At 52.0% G+C, this 20330-nt stretch overlaps 2 protein-coding genes across 2 annotated transcripts in view; both read left to right on the top strand.

The window, feature by feature from the left end:
• The window catches only part of Rnf114 (ring finger protein 114), a 21412-nt gene extending 11328 nt beyond the window's left edge, over positions 1-10084 (top strand). The window contains exons 2-6 of the mRNA XM_013024309.1: positions 2107-2257; positions 5739-5845; positions 5994-6108; positions 8821-8928; positions 9908-10084. Of these exons, the coding sequence (XP_012879763.1) occupies positions 2107-2257; positions 5739-5845; positions 5994-6108; positions 8821-8928; positions 9908-9973 (547 nt within the window). The 3' untranslated portion in view covers positions 9974-10084. The remainder of the gene's footprint in view (positions 1-2106; positions 2258-5738; positions 5846-5993; positions 6109-8820; positions 8929-9907) is intronic.
• Positions 10085-18170: 8086 nt separating this feature from the next.
• The window catches only part of Snai1 (snail family zinc finger 1), a 9832-nt gene continuing 7672 nt past the window's right edge, over positions 18171-20330 (top strand). Inside the window, exon 1 of the mRNA XM_013024308.1 lies at positions 18171-18478. Coding sequence (XP_012879762.1) covers positions 18171-18478 — 308 coding nt within the window. The remainder of the gene's footprint in view (positions 18479-20330) is intronic.

Below are 20330 nucleotides of genomic sequence, written 5' to 3'. Positions count from 1 at the left end.
CCCCCCCCCGTGCCCACTGCGCGGCCGCTGGGGTCCGAGGCTGGTGGCTCTGCCCCGGGGCAGATGCAGTGCGCCCCGGGGCGGGTGGGCATTCACGTTTAGGAAACTCTTGACCCAATCAAAAAGCACTCTTGCAGATTTCTTTGAGCCGGCTGAACCTGTCCCGGGGCGGGGGGCAAAGGGCAGGATGAGCACCGGTTACCGGTCTCACCTCCGGCAGCCCAGTGCTGCTTGAAGACAGATGACCACACCGAAAGCCCTCCCTGAGATCTACCCCCATGCTTTCTGCTCTCCCCACTGGAGTCGGGAGTTTGGTGGCCCTGCGTCTGTGGCGTGTAGCAGCCCCAAACGCCTCCATCCTCCTCCGTCTGGAGTAGGGAAGGTGGCGAGGTGCCCAAGAAAAGGGAATTTCGAAACAGCCCTGTGGCAGAAAGGGTAGGGCATCTAGAAGGCTGAACTGGAAAGTGCTAATAGGAAGTAGAAACTGAAAGCTGGCCCAAGACACACAGTCTAGAAACAGGGTTGTGTGGGCATCGTTTGGTCATAAAGGGGCTTGTGACCATTTGGGGAGCTGTGCCATGCTACGCGGAGGGTACACTGGGCTGCCCTCAGTAGCTGGGGTTGGCTTTTCAGTACCCTCTTGGTTACCCTTGTCTGCCTTTCCTACCTGCCCATTGCTTATGCTTTTGTCTTTTCTCCAAGTAGTCACACATCACAGCCCCACAGATCTTGCTCTCTGCCCTCCACACACAGCTTGGCGTGTGGTGTCAGCTGTCTGGCACTCTGCATCCGTGTCCACATCTGCCTTCACAGTCAGGTCTCTGTGAAGTGCTGCGGTCCAGGCACCCCCCCCCCAACTCTGCCTTGATTTACTTCCTTCCTGTGTGTAGTCAATGAAATGAACGTGAGCACCTTCCTCCACTTAGAACTTAGCAGAGGCTTGGGTCTCGGCTCCACCCTGTCCGCAGGGGTGAATGAACAGATCCTTTTACACCCCACCCACCCACCCAGCCTGGCCTGGAGTTTTGCCTAGCAGCATGGATGTATAGCTTAATGATAGAGGAAGGTTGTTGAGAGGAAAGAAAATGAGAAATAAGAAAGTAAAACATCAAGTTGCAGATTACCTTTTTTTTCCCTTTGCTGGTAGCAAGAATTGAACTTGAAGCCTCCCACTCCCTCATCTTAGCCCTCCTGGCAGATTTGCTAAAGCTGCTTTAAAAGTCTATTAGCTTGGGCAGCTTGCCCAGTGCAGCTTCATGCTTTGCTGTCCATTCCTTCTACCCGATCTCAGTGTCACCACCTGCCTGGCTTCAGGGCGGAAGGCCTGTCATCTTTGACTTCAGTAAGTCACAGGTCACGCTGCCTCCATGCCTGAATCATTTCCTGGGTCCTTCTTGGTGCTGCGGTCAGTCCTTCACAGCCCTGCTTTAGTCATCCTGCTGGGTTTGCACTTGGTCTCCGCTCATCTTTCCTCGCCTTAAAACACACTAAAAACTCTCTTCACAAAGCACCAGTTATTTTTCTGAAGCGTGGATAGTTGGCTTTTGAGGAAAAATCATTTCCTCAAGTGCCTGTGTGTCTTAAGCCTTCGAGCCTGGGATTGTTTTCTTGCTCCACCAACTGCAGCCTCTGAAGGCTGGTCATGGGGGCCGCCTCTGCAGGGCTGCCAGCCCGAGCCTGGGTTACAGCTAGCTGCCGTTAGCTGCCACTGCCCTTGTGTTCCCATGCTGCTTTGCTCTCACCTCTCTGATACCATTTCCCATTTACTGTGTGTTCCATGTGTGCTCACCGCACGTCCCTGCAGCAGCCCTGGTGGTAGGAACTGCGTCTTTGTTCCACAGGAGAGAACCCTTAGTCTCCTGTGCTGGTGTAGGTGCTGAGGTTTTAAACCTTGGCTACACCTCTGGCCAGGTAGCATGGCACTTGGTTTGTGTTGGTAGACCCCACTGCAGCGTGTCTGTCCTAGAAGGACTTGGTGTTGAGTTGGGCACAGGGAAGTTAGTTGGTTTTAGTCCATTTTTCATTGGTGTCTGTTAAGAGTTGAGCCACATTTGTCTTTTTGTCTCCACAATGCATGACAGAGGTTCTCTGTGTGTCTTGTTCTAGCTTTTGCTCTGCATGCCTGCAGGAATGTCTGAAGCCGAAGAAACCTCTCTGTGGTGTGTGTCGCAGCGCTCTGGCACCTGGCGTCCGAGCTGTGGAGCTCGAGCGGCAGATCGAGAGCACAGAGACTTCTTGCCATGGCTGCCGTAAGAATGTATGTGGGAGAACATGGAAGAGTCGATGTCTTTCCGTGCTGAGATGGGGTACCCTGAGCTCTGCCCATGTCCCTTCTCCAGACTGTGCCTGGGTGACAGCGCGCCCTCCTGACGGTGGTGGCTGTGCTGTTTGAGTTGTAACCTTACTGCATTTTCTTTTTCCATCCGTTGGTTTAGTTTTGAAGCCATAGAAATCAATTGTCCCAGTTTTTTGCCCATAAGACTCATTTTCCAAAACATGCACGATTTTAATTAGACTGTGACATTTCATGATATTTAAAAAAACATACAGTGAAATTAGTCAAAAAAGTTAACTACTATGGTGAATTTGAAGGAGAGACCCTCTTTCTGTAGCACTAGAGATAAACTAATGGTTCAGCTACTCAGCTGTTTACCAAAGGAAGTGGGGTACAAAGGTCAGTGTGCAGTCATGTGATTTCAGTGCAAAATCTGACACTAAGACTGTGTCCAAGCTCACCTTAACTGCTGTGGAAAGAGAGAGATCTGATTGTCTTATTTTCCAGTGATGACATTGGTTTTAAAGTCATGACTGTTTGGGGGAGGGGGGGAAGGGGGTGTGGTTGTGGTTCTGAACTCAGAACACAGGTGCTGTCCCAGAGCTCTTTTTGCTCAAGGTTAGCTAGTACTGTATCACTTTTGAGCCACAGCTCTACTTCCAGTTTTTGAGTAATTAAATGGAGATAAAGAGTCCCAAGGCCTTTCCTTCCTGGGCTGGCTTTGAACCATGATCCTCAGATCTTAGCCTCCTGAGTAGTTAGGATGACAGGTGTGAGCCACCATGAGCCTGGCTCATGACAATTTATTTTTTCCAGTCCTGGGGCTTGGACTCAGGCCCTGGGCACTGTCCCCAAGCTTCTTTTGCTCAAGGCTAGCACTCTATCACTTCAGTCACAGTATCACTTCCGGCTTTTTCTGTTTATGTGGTACTGAGGAATAGAACCCAGGGCTTCATGCCTGCCAGGTAAGCGCTCTACCACTAAGCCGCATTCCTAGCATTTTGTTGTTGTTGTTGGTTATGGGGCTGGAACTCTGGGCATGGGCGCTGTCCCACCACTTCCGGCTGGTTTTCTGGTGGTTAATTGTAGATAAGAGTCATGGACTTTCCTGATGAGGTTGGCATTGAACCTCAATTCTCAGATCTCAGCCTCCTGAGTAGCTAGGATTACAGGTGTGAGTTAAGAGCGCCCCGCCATATTCCTAGCCTTATGACATTTTTTTTTTTTTTTTTTTGGTCGTGGCACTTGAGCTCTGGGCTTGGGCGCTGTCCCTCAGCTCTTCAGCTCAAGGCTAGCGCTCTACCACTTGAACGTCAGCTCCATTTCCAGCTTTTTCTGCTTATGTGGTGCTGAGGAATCGAACCCAGGGCCTCAAGCATGCAAGGCAAGCGCTCTACCACTGAGCCACCTTCCCAGCCCCCTATTATGAGAATTTTTTATTGACAAATGTAGATACAAAGATTTACAAACACCGAGTAGATTGGTTTTGTTTTTATACAATGGGATCATATACTTTTCATCAGCTTTTACATTTTTTTTTCTTTTGTCAGTCATGGGACTTGAGCTCTGGGCTTGGGTGCTGTCCCTCTGCTCTTCAGCTCAAGGCCAGCGCTCAACTGCTTGAGCCACGGCGCCACTTCTGGTTTTCTAGTGGTTTATTGGAGATAAGAGTCTCACGGACTTTCCTTGCCCGGGCTGGCTTTGAACCGTGATCCTCAGATCTCAGCCTCCTGAGTAGCTAGGATTACAGGCGTGAGCCACAGGTGCCCAGCTAGCTTTTACTTTTGAAACTGAATTATTTATAATTATTTGTTGGACAGATTATGTGGCAGTTTTTTTCTTGGGCTGGGGATGCAGCTCAAGGCCTTCACATAACTAAGATCTCTACCATGGGCCAGCACCACAGTGAGTGGCCTAACTGTGGGTGTGGCTTAGCATGCCTTTCTGTGGGGTGACTGTGGCTTATGGGCCACTATTCCAGGCTGTGTGTCTCTGGCTCCATCTCTCTAGTTGGGACTCCTTGGTTGGCAGCTTGAAGTCTGCAAGTGTTTGAGCTGGTGAACCAGAGTGGAGATTTTTTTTTTATGGTTTCCTTTAATTTAGAAACAAGATTCTAAAATAAAAATGTCCTAAGAACTTACCCTTCCTTCAGTGTCCTCCCCCGTCCCCATATGCTTTTGACTTTCTCCATGTTATTTTGTTTTACTTATTTTTTTGTGCTGGTCCTGGGGCTTGAACTCAGGACCTGAGTGAGGTCCCCGAGCTTTTTTTTTTTCTCAAGGCTAGTGCTCTACCACTTTACCCACAGCTCTACTTCCAGTTTTCTGGTGGTTAACTGTACACAAAAGTCTCACGGACTTTCCTGTCCCAGCTGGCTTCAGACTTTGATCATTAAGTCTCAGTCTCCTAAGTAGCTAGGATTACAGGTATCTGCTTCAAAAATTTCTTCTCCATAGGCTTTTTCATTCCTTAAAGTTTTTCTTTAGCAACATGCAAAGTTGCCAGAAAACAGTCACTTACATCTGTAATCCTAGCTATTCGGGATTCTGAGTTCAGAGAATGGAGGTTTCATAGCCAACCTGGGCAGAAAACCTCCTGCATTCCATCTACAAAATGCCACCTATCACCGGATTGCCCAGTATAGAAGTTTGAGGGTGGCAAGGTGGCTTAGTGGTAGAGCACTTGCCTAGCATGCATGAGGCCCTGGGTTCAGTTCCTCAGTACCACATAAGCAATAATAAAATTATTAAAAGAATTTTTTTTTAAGTTTGAGGCATAATAGCAAGACCTCATCTCAGAGGTGACAAGAACAAAACATCTGGAGGTGAAGCTGAGTGGTAGAGCCGCTCAGGTGAGCGCATGGCCCTGAGTTCCTTCCTCAGTACTCCCAGTACTGCACACGTGCACACATACACAGGGTAGCGGCAGAGCACGCGGTTTGCATGTATGAGGCCCCAAACCCAGAACCACTCCTGAAGTTTTCTGTTTTATTTTCTTATTTTTCATCTTACTATTACACAGCTTCAATTTTTTTTTTAAGATCATTGATCACAATCTGATACTTTCAAGGTTACTAGCCTTTATCTCTTATGCTTCAGTGTGCATTTTTCTGTGCTGTAAGAAGCGTGGAATATGGCTCTTGACTGCTAGAAGAGGATCGATTTTAGTGCAGGGTAGAAAATATTTAACACATACCTGGGCTTGGAGCCCAGCTGTAAGCAGAAAGCATGTTTGTAAGCAAAGCAAACTTGCTGTAGAATTACTTCAGAATGGAAATTGTGATTTGGTGAAACCTGAGCCTGGACAGGAGTGGAAAACCTACACTTGACAGAGCTTCTGTCCACTAGCATAGGAGGGTGCTGAGATTGTACGCTGGGGGTGGAGGTCTAGTTTTTATCAACCTGCTTTGGGACTATGCCTGGTATAAGGTCCTCACTAACTGTGGGCTCTGATTCTCATCAAGTTCTTCCTGTCTAAAATCCGGGCCCACGTGGCTACCTGTTCCAAATACCAGAATTACATCATGGAAGGTGTGAAGGCCACCACTAAGGATGCATCCCTTCAGCCCAGGTGAGTGACTGGGCCTCCCTCAGTGGGTGATGTTCGGCAAGTGTGTGGATTTGGGAAATGGAGGGAAGTATAATCAAGAATGCAAGTATTGGGGGCAGCGGGCACTCATGTTCAGTTCAGACATGAGGTTGCATTTTTCATCTTTCAGGAGCGTCCCAAACCGATACACCTTTCCCTGTCCTTACTGCCCCGAGAAGAACTTTGACCAGGAAGGGCTGGTGGAGCACTGCAGATTGTCCCATAGCACGGACACCAAACCTGTGGTAAGGGGACCTTTTTTTTTTTTAATTTTTTTTAATTTTTTATTTATTTATTTTTTAATAGAAAGGGAAACACCTCAAACTTACAAAAAAAATTGGCATAATTAGTACAATGAACTCTGATGGTTCTTCAGCTAGAAAATAACATTTTACTTTGGGGTATTGGTGGCTTGCGCCTGTCATCCTAGCTACTCAGGAGGCTGAGATCTGAGGATCGTAGATCGAAGCCAGCCCAGGCAAGACATTCCATGAGACTTACCTCCAGTTAACCAGCAAAAAGCCAGAAGTGGAGCTGTGGTTCGAGTGATAGAGCACCAGCCTTGAGCAAAAAAGCTCAAGTACAGCTCTCAGGCCCTGAGTTCAAGCCCCAGGATTGACACACACCTTTTACCATATTTGCTTGGCCATATTTTATATATGCATATTTTCTGAACTATTTGGAATTAAGCTAAGTACCATGGCCCTTTGCCCACTAAATACTTTAGTGTACCCTAAAAACATTTTTTTTGCGGGTTCTGGAGCCTGGGCCTCTTTGTGCTCAAAAAGAAAAAGAGTTTCTGGGAAGGCGGCTCAGTGGTAGAGTGCTTGCCTAGCATGTATGAGGCCCTGGGTTCGATTCCTCAGCACCACATCAGTAGAAAAAGCCAGAAGTGGAGCTGTGGCTCAAGTGGTAGAGCACTAGCCTTGAGCTGAAGAGCTGAGGACAGCGCCCAGGCCCAGAGATCAAGCCCTACGACCAACCAAAAAAAGAAAAAGAAAAAACTGAGTTGGAGGGAAGAAGAGAGAGGTAGCCGATGGTGGAGAGCATCCCATAGCTCTGCCCTTCGGCTCTGGTTGTTGGCTGTTTTCCCTTCTGTGTCTGCTGAAATGTGATGCTATTCTTGGGGTCCTTGTTTTCCATTATATCTAGGACTTTGTAAGCATTTTCCTTTTTTTTTTTTTTGAAACAGCCTTTGCTATGTTTCCCAAGCTGGTCTCTAACTCAACTCTTGGACTCAATCTTTCTGCTTTAGATTTTCCTTTCTTTTCTTATTGTTGGTCATGGGGCTTGAACTCTGGGGCCTGGCCGCTGTCCCTCAGCTCTTCAGCTCAAGGCTAGCGCTCTACCACTTGAGCCACAGTGCCACTTCTTGCTTTTTTCTTTTTTCTTACGTGGTGATGAGGAATCGAACCCAGGGTCTCAGGCATGCAAGGCAAGCACTCTACCACTGAGCCACCTTCCCAGCCCCTGCTATTTTTCCTGGGTAAAATTTACTTGCTTTTTTTGTGTGTAGTTAGGTCCTTGTGTAAGAAGTAGGCTGTCAGAAGCTGGAGGCTCATGCCAGCCAGCCTAGCCACTCTGGAAGCTGAAGTCTGAGGATCATGGTTCAAAGCTGGCCTAGACAGAAGAGTCAATGAGACTCTTATCTCCAGTTAACCACAGAACCCAGAAGTAGCACTGTGGCTCAAAGTGGTAGAGTACTAGCCTTGAGCAAAGAGCTCAGCAACAGTGCCCAGGCCCTGGGTTCAAGCCCTTTGACCAATCCAAAAAAGAAGATGGGAGCTCATTGGAAGGGGTCTTGTTCAGACTCCTTCCTCCTCCTGCAAGTGGGAGGGGGGACCTGGCAGGCCTGGGTGTGGGCCCCCTGAGTTTAGGAAGGCAAAGATTCTGTGGACTTGAAAACTGGAATCAAGTGACTTGCCCTGGGTTTGGGGAGGCAGTTGATGAATCGAGGAACACTGAGCATTTGTGTCCCGGGCCGGCGTCCACTGTTCTAGCACGGATGAGCAATCGGAACTTAGGCTCCAAGTGCTACCTGAAGTCAGAAGTTGGGAGCAGAGCCTGGGTTCAGGAAGTGGGAGGGGTCAGTGCCCAGCCATGACCCCAGTCTGTCAGCTAGCTGCCTAGATCTCTGCCTCGGCCTCAGAGAAGTCAGCACCAGACCTGGGGGGTGGGGGGGGGAGAAATGGGGGGTTGCGCTGCCTGGCATGAGAGAAAGTGCCCTTGCTGCCTGTGCTCAGGGCACAGAGTGCTGCACCACGCTGGTCACGGGGCTGCCGTGCCAGGGGTGCAGAGGGAAGCAGGTTCAGGGGCAGCCCGAAGAACGAGCAGCCTGCTCGCTCCATGTGCGCACTTGTGCATCAGGACACATGGCAAGCAGGCTGCTTTCACTTCCCTGGCCTCGCTCATCTGTTCCTTGGTTTCGGGGTGCCTTTAGCCCATCTTTGTGCTAGGTTAGAAGAGTGTGTTTTTGGCCTTCCGCAGGGCTGGCCTCTGACTACAGCGGGACTTCAGCAAGGGCGGGGTCACGCCTTCTTACTCCACCCATTACCTAGAGCTGGAGCCTCACAATGTGGTTGTTTTTGTTTTTTGCCAGCCCTGGGGTTTGATCTCTGGGCCTGGTCCCTTTTGCTCAAAGCTAAGCGCTCTAAGACTCGAACCACAGAGCCACTTGTGGCTTTCTCGGTGATGGATTCGAGAGAAGAGTTTCATGGACTTTTCCTGCCAGGCTGGCTAGGAACCGCCATCCTTGGATCCTGGCCTCCTGAGAAGCTAGGATTACAGGCGTGAGCCACTGTCGTCCAGCTGTGCAGCGGTTTGGAATGCTCGCCCACATGAGTGACCAGACCCTGGACTGCGGTGTCAGGAAGTGTGTCCCGGGAGGTAGGGGCCAGGCGCTGATGCTGGCGGCCGAGGCCAGTGCGTTGTCTCAGAGGCCTCTTCTTCACGGACAGGTCTGTCCCATCTGTGCCTCCATGCCCTGGGGGGACCCCAGCTACCGCAGCGCCAACTTCATTCAGCACATCCAGCGCCGGCACCAGTTTTCTTACGACACGTTTGTGGTAAGTCTGGGCCTCCTCAGCGTGGTGACACGCCACTCCAGTTGTGGCTAGGGGAGGGACTCGGCAGTGCTGCGAGCGACGTGCTGAGGTGTCGGGTGGGCTGTGTAGTCATCTAGGCAGACACGGTGAGGTGTGCGCGTTGGTCTGTGTGTATGTGTGTGTGTGCGTGCGTGCGTGTGTGCGCCTGCGTGCCTGTGTGCCTGCTCATGCTGGTCCCAGGACTTGAGCTCCCTCGTCGTCCCTCCTCCTTCACTCTTAGGAAAAGGAGGTACTTACGAAGCCCCCACTCCGGCTCTCACTCCCAGTGTCTGTGCTCTTTGTTTTTTGTTTTTTCTGTTGGTCCTGAGGCTTGAACTTGGCCTGAGCACTGTTTTTTGCTGACTCTGCAAGTTGAGACACAGCTCCACTTCTGGCCGTTTGGTGGTTAATGGAGATAAGAGTCTCACAAACTTTCCTGCTTGAGCTGGCTTTGAACTGTGATCCTTAGATCTCTGAGTAGTTAAGATGACAGTCGTGAGCTGCCGGTGTCTGGCTTAAATGTTTGTTCTTGACGGCGGTGTTTCAGAATGTGGGAAGAAAGTTCTTTCCCACATTGTCATAAAGCATATTCGTCGAGAGTCTGAAGCGCAGTTGCGGGATAACTGCACTTTCGGTCCATGCTGCAGACAGGCGTGCTGGCTGTCATGCATCTGTAATTCGGTGTGGTTAGTTGGCTTTGGTACAGCGTCTGTTGCACAGACACCGAGGCCAGCACTTGGGAGCAGCACCAGAACTGGGTGTGTCTGGCTCCGACGAGCTAAGTGAGGCATGTTGTGTGCTTGGTGTGCACCAGCACTTGCCGTCCCTGCCTCTGCCGTCTTGCTAAGAATGAAGTGATTTGCCAGTTCTCTGCTGTACTGCAGGTGTGGTCCGGCCCGGTGGCCCCAAGGTCCTGCTCAGTGAGACTCTTCTCAGAGGCCCCGTGTCTGTTTTTCCCCAGGATTATGATGTGGATGAAGAGGACATGATGAACCAGGTCTTGCAGCGCTCCCTCGTGGACCAGTAGCAGGTCATTGCCATCTGTCTCGTGTTGTAGAGCTTCCACCGCGTGCTGAGTGTAGACCTCTGAATCCTACCCTTCCCTACGACATACCTGGGACAAGCCGGGCCGTGGGTCCCCAGGTTGGAGCCCCTGTCCTCGGGGGCCCTTGCCAGGCTGTCTTCCCACAGTGAGCCCCCTTGTCACCTGGCCTCATCTTACTGGTCCTCAGCTGCTTCCTGGAACTTGTGCCTCCTGTTCTGTAGAATAATCCAGCTTTTACCTCCACATGTTCTTGCTTCCCGTGTGTTCACCCGGTGTTCATCTCTGAGGTCCTCCGAGCCAGCCAGGACCTTCTCTTGGTCGTGAATAGCACAACAAAACAAGTGTCCCCTGTCTCATCCCTGGGTGTGTGAACCTGGCCGTGGCGCAGCACGGCAGACGGGCGGAACTTCCCAGGGGGGTCTTTGGGAGCAGCCAGAAAGCTTGTGAACAGCCCTCTGGGGATGAACATTTCTGGGTTTCTTGCAGTCTGATGCTGGAAGCTTTGATTAATTGGCCTATGCTGCTGCTTTTTTTTGCTGGTCCTGGGGCTGAACTCTGGGCTTGGACGCTGGTCCTGAGTTTCTTTTTGCTCAAGGCTGGTGCTCTACCATTTGAGCCACAACCCCACTGCGGGATTTTTCTGAGTAGTTTATTGGAGATAAGTCTCATGGACTTTCCTGCCTGGGCTGGCTTCAAACTGTGATCCTCAGACCTCAGTCTCCAGAATAGCTAGGATTACAGGTGTGAGCCACCAGTGCCCAGCTTTCCTGTGCTTTTTGCACACCCTTAGAATGTGCAGGTTCCATCTTAAATGTCTGCATGGCGCCTTTTTAGGTTAGTCTAGCAGAAGCATGTACGTGAGGGCCGGGTGGCAGGTCAGGCAGGTTGGAGTGTGCCGTCTCTCAAGTGGGGAGGTGGTCAGGTGCCAGGAGGGAAGGGCACTCACATTCTTGTCCCCAGGCCTGCAGGGGGCCCTCTGATGGGGGACCGCTGTCCGCGCCGCTGGGCAGCACAGGGAAGAGCAGCTTTCCCTGGGAGCGTGCTTCATTGCACTCAGACGCTTGCACCGGCTTCAGTGAGTGCTGGTGTCGATCTGCAGGCAGGCGGAGCTCCTGCACCTGAAGGGGGCAGCGGGTTGGGTTCGTTCTTGCATGCTTCACATCTCTAGGCTGAATATGGAAGGTGTGGCCCGTGGCTGGGGTTGAGAGTAGGAGCTGGCTGGGGCCAGGGCCGTGGAGGGGGGAGCTGCTCTCCTTCTCACTAGGGGAGAGCCTGCTGCTCCTACACTTAGTACCAGAAAGATGGTGTCACTGTAATCTCTGGCGGGGCCTCCATCCGAGGGCCCAGAAGAGCACAGCTGCCTCCCCAGTGGGCCAGAAACTTCCTCCTTGTATAAGTGCACTTCATGTATTTCTAATAAGATGATTTTCCAGAAAGCGAAATTTGTTCTGGCCTTTAAAAGGTGAAGTATAAATAAATTTCATAATTTATCCAACTGGGAGGCTATAATGCGTGTTTTCATTAAATACCATTTGCTCAAGTTGGGGTCCGGCGGCCAGCTCCAGAGGTAGTTACTGAGTGGGAGGTCCTGTCTGTCCCACAGCCCGGCTTCTGGCCACAGCATTGACGGCCGCTTGGCCAGCTAGGCCTCCTGGAAAACAGGCCCAGCCCCTCTTCCCCCACCCCCAGTGCTGGTGTGCTTCAGCCCCCCCTCCCCCATCTCCTCCTCCCCCTCCCCCACCTTGGAGCCAGGCAGATGGCTGGGTCCGCCTCTCAAGGATGGTGCCAGAGGACAGTGCTGCCCCAGCTGCCTCCGCTGCCTGGCCTGGGCCAAATGGGCCAGGACTGAGCCTGGCACCTCCAGTCTCCGCCACGCCCCTCCCTGGGGGCTTGAACTCGGGGCCTGGGCGCTGTCCCGCAGCTCTTCAGCTCAAGGCCAGCCTCTGCCACTTGAGCCACAGCACCACGTCCGGTTTTCTGGTGGTTTATTGGAGATAAGAATCTCAGGGACTGGGCTGGGAAGGTGGCTCAGTGGTAGAGTGCTTGCCTTGCATGCCTGAGGCCCTGGGTTCGATTCCTCAGCACCACATAAGCAAAAAGAAAAAAGCCGGAAGTGGGCGCTGTGGCTCAAGTGGTTGAGCGCTAGCCTTGAGCTGAAGAGCTAAAGGACAGCGTCCAGGCCCAGAGTTCAGGCCCCACGACCGGACCCCCCCAAAAAAAAAAGAATCTCAGGGACTTTCCTGCCAGGCGCCTGGCTTTGAACCTCGATCCTCAGATCTCAGCCTCCTGAGTAGCTAGGATGACAGGCGTGAGCCAGCAGTGCCCAGCCTCTCCCTCATTGTATTCCAAACCTCAGTTAACTGTACCTCACCAGTGTCTGTCACTGGAGTCCTGGACTCTGGTTACAAGTCTAAATGTTGCAATTTGTGCCTCTTGGACACATTAAGTGAAGCCCTCGCCGTGTGGAAGCATTCTAGGTCAGGAAGGGAAGCGCTGGGCTCAGGCTGGAGCCCGCAGCTCACACTGGAGGCCTCTCACCGAGGCGGCCGTGGGGGTTCCCAGAGCCAGGCGGGCCGGGCGGAGGGGTGCCCGGCAGAGGGGGTCCCCGCCTAGCCTCAGTGCCGTGTGCAGTGGGGTGTTAGCCGGCCAGTTGGGCCAGGTTTCCCCGGGAACACTGAAGCCAGTGCAGAGAGTGACTCCAGGGCTCGACACCCAAGCAGCTTGGGTCATTTGTTTTAAATCTGTCCGTAACTGGAAGTGACCTGTAACTAAGAACAAGCCACAGAGCATGTTATCTGCAGTGGCAAAGTTACCTGCCTTCATTGTGGCCAAACCTACACATTCCTTATTGAGAAAAGTGGCTGTTGTAGCCGGAGCGGCTCCCATCCCCCACCCAGCTCTCTCCTTTGTCAGCCTAGCTGCTCAGACTTCTCAGCTCCCAGGATCCTGGTTCAAAGCCAGCTGGGACAGGAAAGTCCATGGGCCTCCTATCTCCAATTAATGAGCGAAAAGCCAGAAGTTCATGTGGTATAGAGACTTGTCAAAAAGCCAAGCAGGAGGGAGACAGGCCTTGAGTTCAACCCCCAGTGCCTGCAGCCCCCACGCCCCAAAGGAAAAATAACCTATGAGGAGAGGACTAAGAAGAAAGGAAAGCCTGGGCCTGGGGAGGTGGCTCAGTGGTAGAGCGCTCGCCTGGTATGCATGAAGCCTGGGTTCAATTCCTCAGAACCACAGACACAGAAAAAGCCAGAAGTGGCGCTGTGGCTCAAGCGGTAGAGTGCTCGCCTTAAGCAAAAGCAGCTCAGGGACAGTGTGCAAGCCCTGAGTTCAAGCCCCAGAACTGGCAAAAAAAATAGAAATGAAAGTGAAGCCCAGCCCCCAGCCTCAGAGACAGCCCATCGCCATAAACCATTAAACCATGTGTTTTGGGTCACCGTGTTTTTGGTTGAAACCTAACATTTCAAGCTGCTCTTCCAGTCTACTCCTTGCACCAGAAAACTCCTCGGCACCCACCAGCCTCTTGGCGAGTTAACATGCTCTCAGGTCTGCGTGGTGCTTCCGGTAAGGACAGAGCAACTTTTGTTTCCAGTGAGTTTCCACAGCGCAGGGGTGAACGTTTTTATAAACACATCTCCGCCAGTGCCTGACAGCTGCATCAGAGAAAGGTGAAGGAGAGCAAACCCCACAGAGAGCCGGGCCACACCATCGAGATGGGGGAGGGAGGGGCCACACCATCGAGATGGGGGAGGGGGGGCCACACCATCGAGATGGGGGAGGGGGGCAGAACTGCACGGGGGTGTGGGGGTGTGGGGGGGTCCCTGGTCATGGGAATGGAGGCGTGAACTTGACTGTCCACTTTCAGGAAGTCACTGGCCTGGCTGTAGGTGGCATGTCCTTCCTACAAGGGTCGTCATAGGAAGGAAGAGCTTTCTGGAAGGTTCTGGTTACTGCCTGTAGGTAACAGGTGACTGGCTGGAGATTGTGTGATAGCAGGTCAGAACCAGTTTCTGGGTAGGGGCCAGTGAAATCAGAATTTCAGGTAAAGTAATGTTCTATGCAACTTTATGCTAAAATCCTAGTGCTGCTCCTGGGAAATTCACATTTAATTGACCTCTTTTATCTGGCACCCTATCTCCAAGATAAGTGAGAGGAAGCTGGTGAAGCTGGACCGTGGTGACCGCAGGTGTGGCCTTCGTGCTCTGCTTCCCCCTTGGGAATGGATGACAGCAGCATCAAATGACATGGGCCCTCAGTAGGCGAGCAGCTCTAAAATAGGATAGCTTAGAGTTGTCTAAATCCCGCTGCCATGAATCATTTGGCTTTCTCACAGCTGTTTGGTTCTCTACTATTTGAGCCATGCCTCTGGTCTCCCATTTGAATTTTTTGGTCAGTTTTAGGGCCTGAACTCAGGGCCTGGGCACTGTCTCAGGACTCTTTTTACTCAAGGCTAGTGCTCTACCATTTTGAGCCACAGCGGGCACTGGTGGCTCACGCCTGTCATCCTAGTTACTCAGGAGGCTGAGATCTGAGGATCACCGTTCAAAGCCAGCCTGGGCAGGAAAGTCTGCGAGACTCTTAACCTCCATTTAGCCAGAAACCAGAAGTGGCTTTGTGGCTCAAGTGATAGAGCACTCACCTTGAGCTGAAGAGCTCAGGGACAGCGCCCAGGCCCGGAGTTCAAGTCCTACAACTGACAGACATACAAAATGCTGTCAGGGTTAGGAAGAATGTGGCTTAGTGGTAGAGTGCTTGCCTAGCATGCATGAGGCCCTGGGTTTGATTCCAAGGTACCACATAAACAAAAAATAAAATGAATTTTAAAAAGAATAGACTTTAAAAAATATCCTATGGGCATTGATGGCTCACACCTGTAATCCTAGTTACTCAGGAGGCTGACGTCTTGAGGATTAATCCTAGTTACTCAGGAGGCTGACGTCTTGAGGATTAATCCTAGTTACTCAGGAGGCTGACATCTGAGGATTGTGGTTTGAAGTTAGACCCAGCAGAAAAGTCCCTGTTGAAACTTATCTCCAATAAACCACTCAAAAACTGGAAGTGTCACTGTGGCTCAAATGGTAGAGTGCTAGCTAGCCCTGAGCACAAAGAGGCTCAGGGACAGCACCCAGGCCCTGAGTTCAAGCCCCACAACCAACTAAAAAAAAAAAAATAATCTCTCAGCTGGGTACAAGCCAAACTAACTCTGGTGGACCGGGCTTGAACTAGCCCCAGAAGCAAAGTTCCAGAGACTCTTATCTGCAGTTAATCACAGAAAAGGCGGAAGTGCAGCTGGAGCTCTTTTGGTAGAGGGCTACCCCGAGGCAAAAAGTTGCTCAGGGACAGCACTCAGCCCAGAGTTCAAGCCCCTCCTGTCGGCCAGCCGGTGTGGAGGATACACCTAGAACCTAGCCCTCGGGAGGCCAGTGGGTCCCAAACTTCAGGCTAGCGGAGCTACTTAGCCAGACCTCAGTCTCAGAGAACTCTGGCTGAGACTCAGAGGCTTGGCGCTCGCGGCCCTGTCACCTTTGCTTCCTCAAACCCTCGCCCTGCCCCCGAGCACCTGCCCCCAGCATCTGGGCACCAGGGCCTGGTGTGTGCCTGGCTGATTTATTTCAGGGCCCTTTTTGGATCCAAAATGTGTGTGGGGTGTAGGGAGAGTAGTGGGGTTTGAACTCAGGACCTGGACACTATTTCTTAGCTTTTTTGCTCTACCACTGGAGCCACAGCTCCACCATAGACTTCTTGGAGGTTAATTGGCAATAAGAGTATTAGGGGGCTGGGGATACTGCTTAGCGGTAGAGTGCTCGCCTAGCATGTATGAAGCCCTGGGTTCAATTCCTCAGTACCACATACACAGAAAAAGCCAGAAGTGGTGCTGTGGCTCAAGTGGTAGAGTGATAGCCTTGAGCAAAAGAAGCTCAGGGACAGTGCCCAGGTCCTGGATTCAAGCTCCAGGACTGGCAGAAAGAAAAGAAAAGGTTAGGGACTTTCCTGCCAAGGCTGGCTTTGAATTGTGATCTTCAGATTTCGGTCTTCTGAGTAGTTTAAAATTGCAGACATGAGCCACCAGCACCTGGCTAAGAGCCAGATCTGACCCATTGGCTCCTGAGTTCAAGGCCAGCCTGACTACATAGTCTCAGAAGAAGAAATAAAATTAGGACTGATGATGTGGCTCAAATGAGAGCATTTGATTAGCAAGTATGAGACCCTGCTTTCAAACCCTATTCTACACCCCCAAAATTCTATTAAAGTAAATATGTTAAATAGGAAAATAGCCAGGCACTAGTGGCTCACACCTGTAATACCAACTACTCAGGTGACTGAAATCTGAGAATCATGGTTCAAAACCAGCCAAGGAAGGAAAGCGTGAGACTCTCCCAATTAATCACACACACACAAAACCTGAAGTGGAGCTGTGGCTCAAAGTAGCTGACCGTCTTTCACAATATAAAAAGGAGCTAGGCACTGGTGGCTCACAGCTATAATCCTAGCTACTGAGAAAGCTGAGATCTGAAGATTGTGGTACATAGCCAGCCCAGGCAGGAAAGCCCTCGAGACTCTTATCTCAAATTAACTACCAAAAAAAACAAGTGGAGCTATGGTTCAGTGGTAGAGCTAGCCTTGAGTGGAAACAAGTCAGGGACTGTGCCCAGGCCCTGCATTTAAGACTCACAAGCCAGGGCTGGAAAGGTGGCTCAGTGGTAGAGCACTTGCCTTGCATGCCTGAGGCCCTGGGTTCGATTCCTCAGCACCACATAAACAAAAAGAAAACTAGAAGAGGCGCTGTGGCTCAAGTGGTAGAGCGCTAGCCTTGAGCTGAAGAGCTGAGGGACAGCGCCCAGGCCCAGAGTTCAGGCCCTATGACCAGACCCCCCCCCAAAAAAAAAAGACTCACAAGCCAGGCATCAGTGTCTTATACCTGTAATCCTAGCACTCAGGAGACTGAGATCTGAGGATCACAGTTCAAAGCCAGCCTGGGCGGGAAAGTCCATGAGACTCTTATCTCCAATAAACCACTCAGAAAATGGAAAATGGCGCTGTGGTTCAAGTGGTAGAGCACTCACCTTGAGCTGAAGAACTGTAACCAAAAATAAATTTAAAATTATATATGGGGGGGGTCAGTTCTGTTGGGAGGCAGAGGCAAAGAGGACTCCCTCATACTCCCAAGAACGTGGGTCTAGACTTCAAGACGCCCAAAGAGGCCACTAGGACCCCTATGTTGCCAAGAAACACCCCTTAGCAGGGATGCTGCATGTGAGGGCCGGTGCTGCGTGGCGTGGTAACCGTGGTGAGGATGCGTCTGTGCCTGTCCCTGGCTGCAGGTCCGTCCAGTGTGCAACGCCCATGCACCGTTTTGGACGAACCTTACAGTTGAGCGCTGGCCGTGTTGCTCACAGCCTCCAGGGCTCATGGCACCAAGAAGCAATTCCAGACGTTCCGAGACAGCCGCAGCCTCCCTAGGCCACAGGTCACCTACCACTCAAAAGAGAAAAGGAAAAGAAAAACGATTGGCTCCCCCCTCCTTTAAATTGATGTCAGCAATTACACAAGATTCTAGATGTGCACACAGTGAGACCAAAAGAGGATACTCAGAATCACACAGGCGTGGCGTCTCCACACCTCTTCGTGTTTCCATGATACAGTATGCATCGAAGTGAACCCCAAGACAGGAAAAGAAATCTTTTTGGTCAGTTGTGGGGCCTGAACTCTGGGCCTTGGCGCTGTCCTTCAGCTCAAGGCGAGCGCTCTACCACTTGAGCCACAGCACCACTCCTGGCCTTTTCTGCTTAGGTGGTGCTGAGGAATCGAACCCAGGGTGTCATGCATGCAAGGCAAGCGCTCTACCACTGAGCCACCTTCCCAGTCCCGAAACTCTTCTTTTTTGATGATTCTACCTTATGTGTGGTGCACTGGTGTATCTTTGGGAGGAGGTGGAGAAGGCACAGGGCACGAGGGGAAAGTGTGAAAAAGTGCAGCAGTGGAGTGCACTGCCCGTGGGGGAAAGTGAACTGAACAACTCGCGGTGGAGCTGGGAGGGACGGAGAGAGAGCAGAGAGCGAGGGATGGAAGACGCGGCAGGGAGGGATGGACCGAGGGAGGGATGGACGGAGGGGGGACGGAAGACGCGGCAGGGAGCCCGCACTCCCACGGCTCGGGCCTTGTCAGCCTCCATCACCTCACAATGACAATCCACGGACTGAAGCGAACTGGCTCGGGCCTTTGGCGCCCTGGCCCACCGCCCTCGCCTCTGGCCCGGAGACCAGCGAGTATTTGGAGGTGGGAAGCGGGCCGCGCCCAGAGAGCGGGCGGCTGGACGGCCCCTTGGCCCACCCACCGCCCCAGCGAGGTGAACCGAGAGGCCGCGGGCCGAGGGCCCCTCCCGGCCTACAACTCCAGGCCACGCCTCCGGGGCGTGGCGGCGCTCGGCGGCCCCGCCCTGCAGGTAGAGCCCCGCCCACCGCCCCGCCCAGTTCTGCACCGGCAGCCCAGGTCTCAGACACCTTCCTCTTCTGCTTGGGGACTGAGTCCTCCACCCGAGCTGACCCAGTTCTCCGGCACTTCCAGCTTTCTTTTCCTTCTTTTAGTTTTTACCTCGTTTCTTGTATTGCGAGCAGGAAATGTTTCCTCCCTTGTCCATTTCTCCCTGCTTTTTTCCTGTTATACTAGAATCCTGCTGGGCGCCGGCGGCTCACACCTGCAACCTAGCTCCTTAGGCGGCTGAGGTCGGAGTGAGGCTCAGGGTCTGAAGCGAGCCTGGGCACGAGTCTTACCTCCAAGTAACCACCAAAAATCCAGCAATGGAGCTGTGGCTCAAGTAATAGTCTTGAGCAGAATTTGCCCAGACCCCGAGTTCAAGCCCTAGTACCAACATTAAAAAAAACAAAAACAAAAAACCAGGTGCCAGTGGCTCAGGCCTGTCATCCTAGCTACTCAGGAAGCTGAGATCTGAGGATAAAGGTTCAAAGCCAGCCCGGGCAGGAAAGTTCATGAGACTCTTACCTCCAATGAACCACCAGAAAACCGGAAGTGGTACTGTGGCTCAAGAGGCAGTGCACTCACCTTGAGCTGAAGAGCTGAGGGACAGCGCCCAGGCCCAGAGTTCAAGCCCCATGACCGAGAAAAAAAAAAAGTGATCACAGACCCAAAAAAGTGAGACCCAGGCCGGACAGGGAAGAGAGGGACCTGGAGAGGGGAAAGTTAGGAGGGCAGAGCCAGGTGGCTGGGCCATTTGTAGTGCAGTCCATGATGGCTGCCAGGGGCCTCTGCTAGGCTTCAGGGCCCAGATCCCACAGGGCCCCCTGTGTGCCAGGCAAGACGGTGGCTTTTCTTGGAGAGTGGGAGGCAGGAGGAACACTTGCAGATGCTAAAGAAGGAAAGGAAATTGCCATGAGAGAAGGGCATGGAGCAAGAGCCCGTCCTGCTGCCGCATGGCCTGCACGACCAGTCCCCAGTCTCTTCAGGGCCACTCCCAGCCTCATCTTGCAGCCTTTGGAACCCAGGTGGCTCCAGTCTGTTGTATGCAGAGCTTTCTCCCTGGCTAGGCAGGATGGCGAGGCCCTGCATTGACAGGCCCCGGGGGAGCTTCAGAGCCGTGGGTGGGTGTCCGGGCGGTGCACTGGGAAGGAGGAAGGCCGGCTCATCTTCGCTCCAGGCTACCTGCTCTGGGCCCCGCCCAGCTCACTTGGACCCTGATTCAGAAGCTGGCCGGCAAACAGCTTACATCTGGGGCACAAGGCTACATCACTGCCTGTTTTCAGGCAAGGGTGAGACGTTGGGACAGGTTCTCTAGATTAAGAAGGAAAGCAGAGGTAGGGCCTCCATTCTCCGTGGAACCTCCCTGAACAAAATCTCCTTTCCTCGAAGTCAAGATAAACTCTGAGCCAGGGTGGGCTCAGGTGATGCCTGAGTCATGATCTAATCAACCTGTTAACCTGAGAAAGCCGGTGCTTAGAAATCCAAAGTTGCTCAACCTGAGCCCAAAGGACTAGAAAACTAGTTTGGAACATGGAGAAATGGAAATGGCTCTGGGGTATGGAAAAAATTGCTCAAGATGAGTGGGGGGGAAGGGGGGAAAAAAGGCAACAAAAACCTGAACTCGGGAACCTAGATTGCCAAGCAGGAGATGCGGATTTCTCTTATCAGTCAGGCAAAGATAAAAAGTTAGACAATAGCCTCTATTAGCCAACTCTAGAGGAGCCCTCAACTCCTTGCTGGTGAGGCTATAATTTAACCTTTTCTGAGGACATTTAGACAAGCCTATCAACATTTTTGTTGTTGGTGGTGGTGGTCGTGGGGCTTGAACTCTGGGCCTGGGCGCTGTCCCTCAGCTCTTCAGCTCAAG

The sequence above is a fragment of the Dipodomys ordii genome, unplaced genomic scaffold (assembly GCF_000151885.1).
Source record: "Dipodomys ordii isolate 6190 unplaced genomic scaffold, Dord_2.0 Scaffold75, whole genome shotgun sequence".
NCBI lineage: Eukaryota > Metazoa > Chordata > Mammalia > Rodentia > Heteromyidae > Dipodomys > Dipodomys ordii.
Note: the sequence above shows the minus strand (reverse complement) of the source record. Positions and strands in the feature narration are given on the sequence as shown.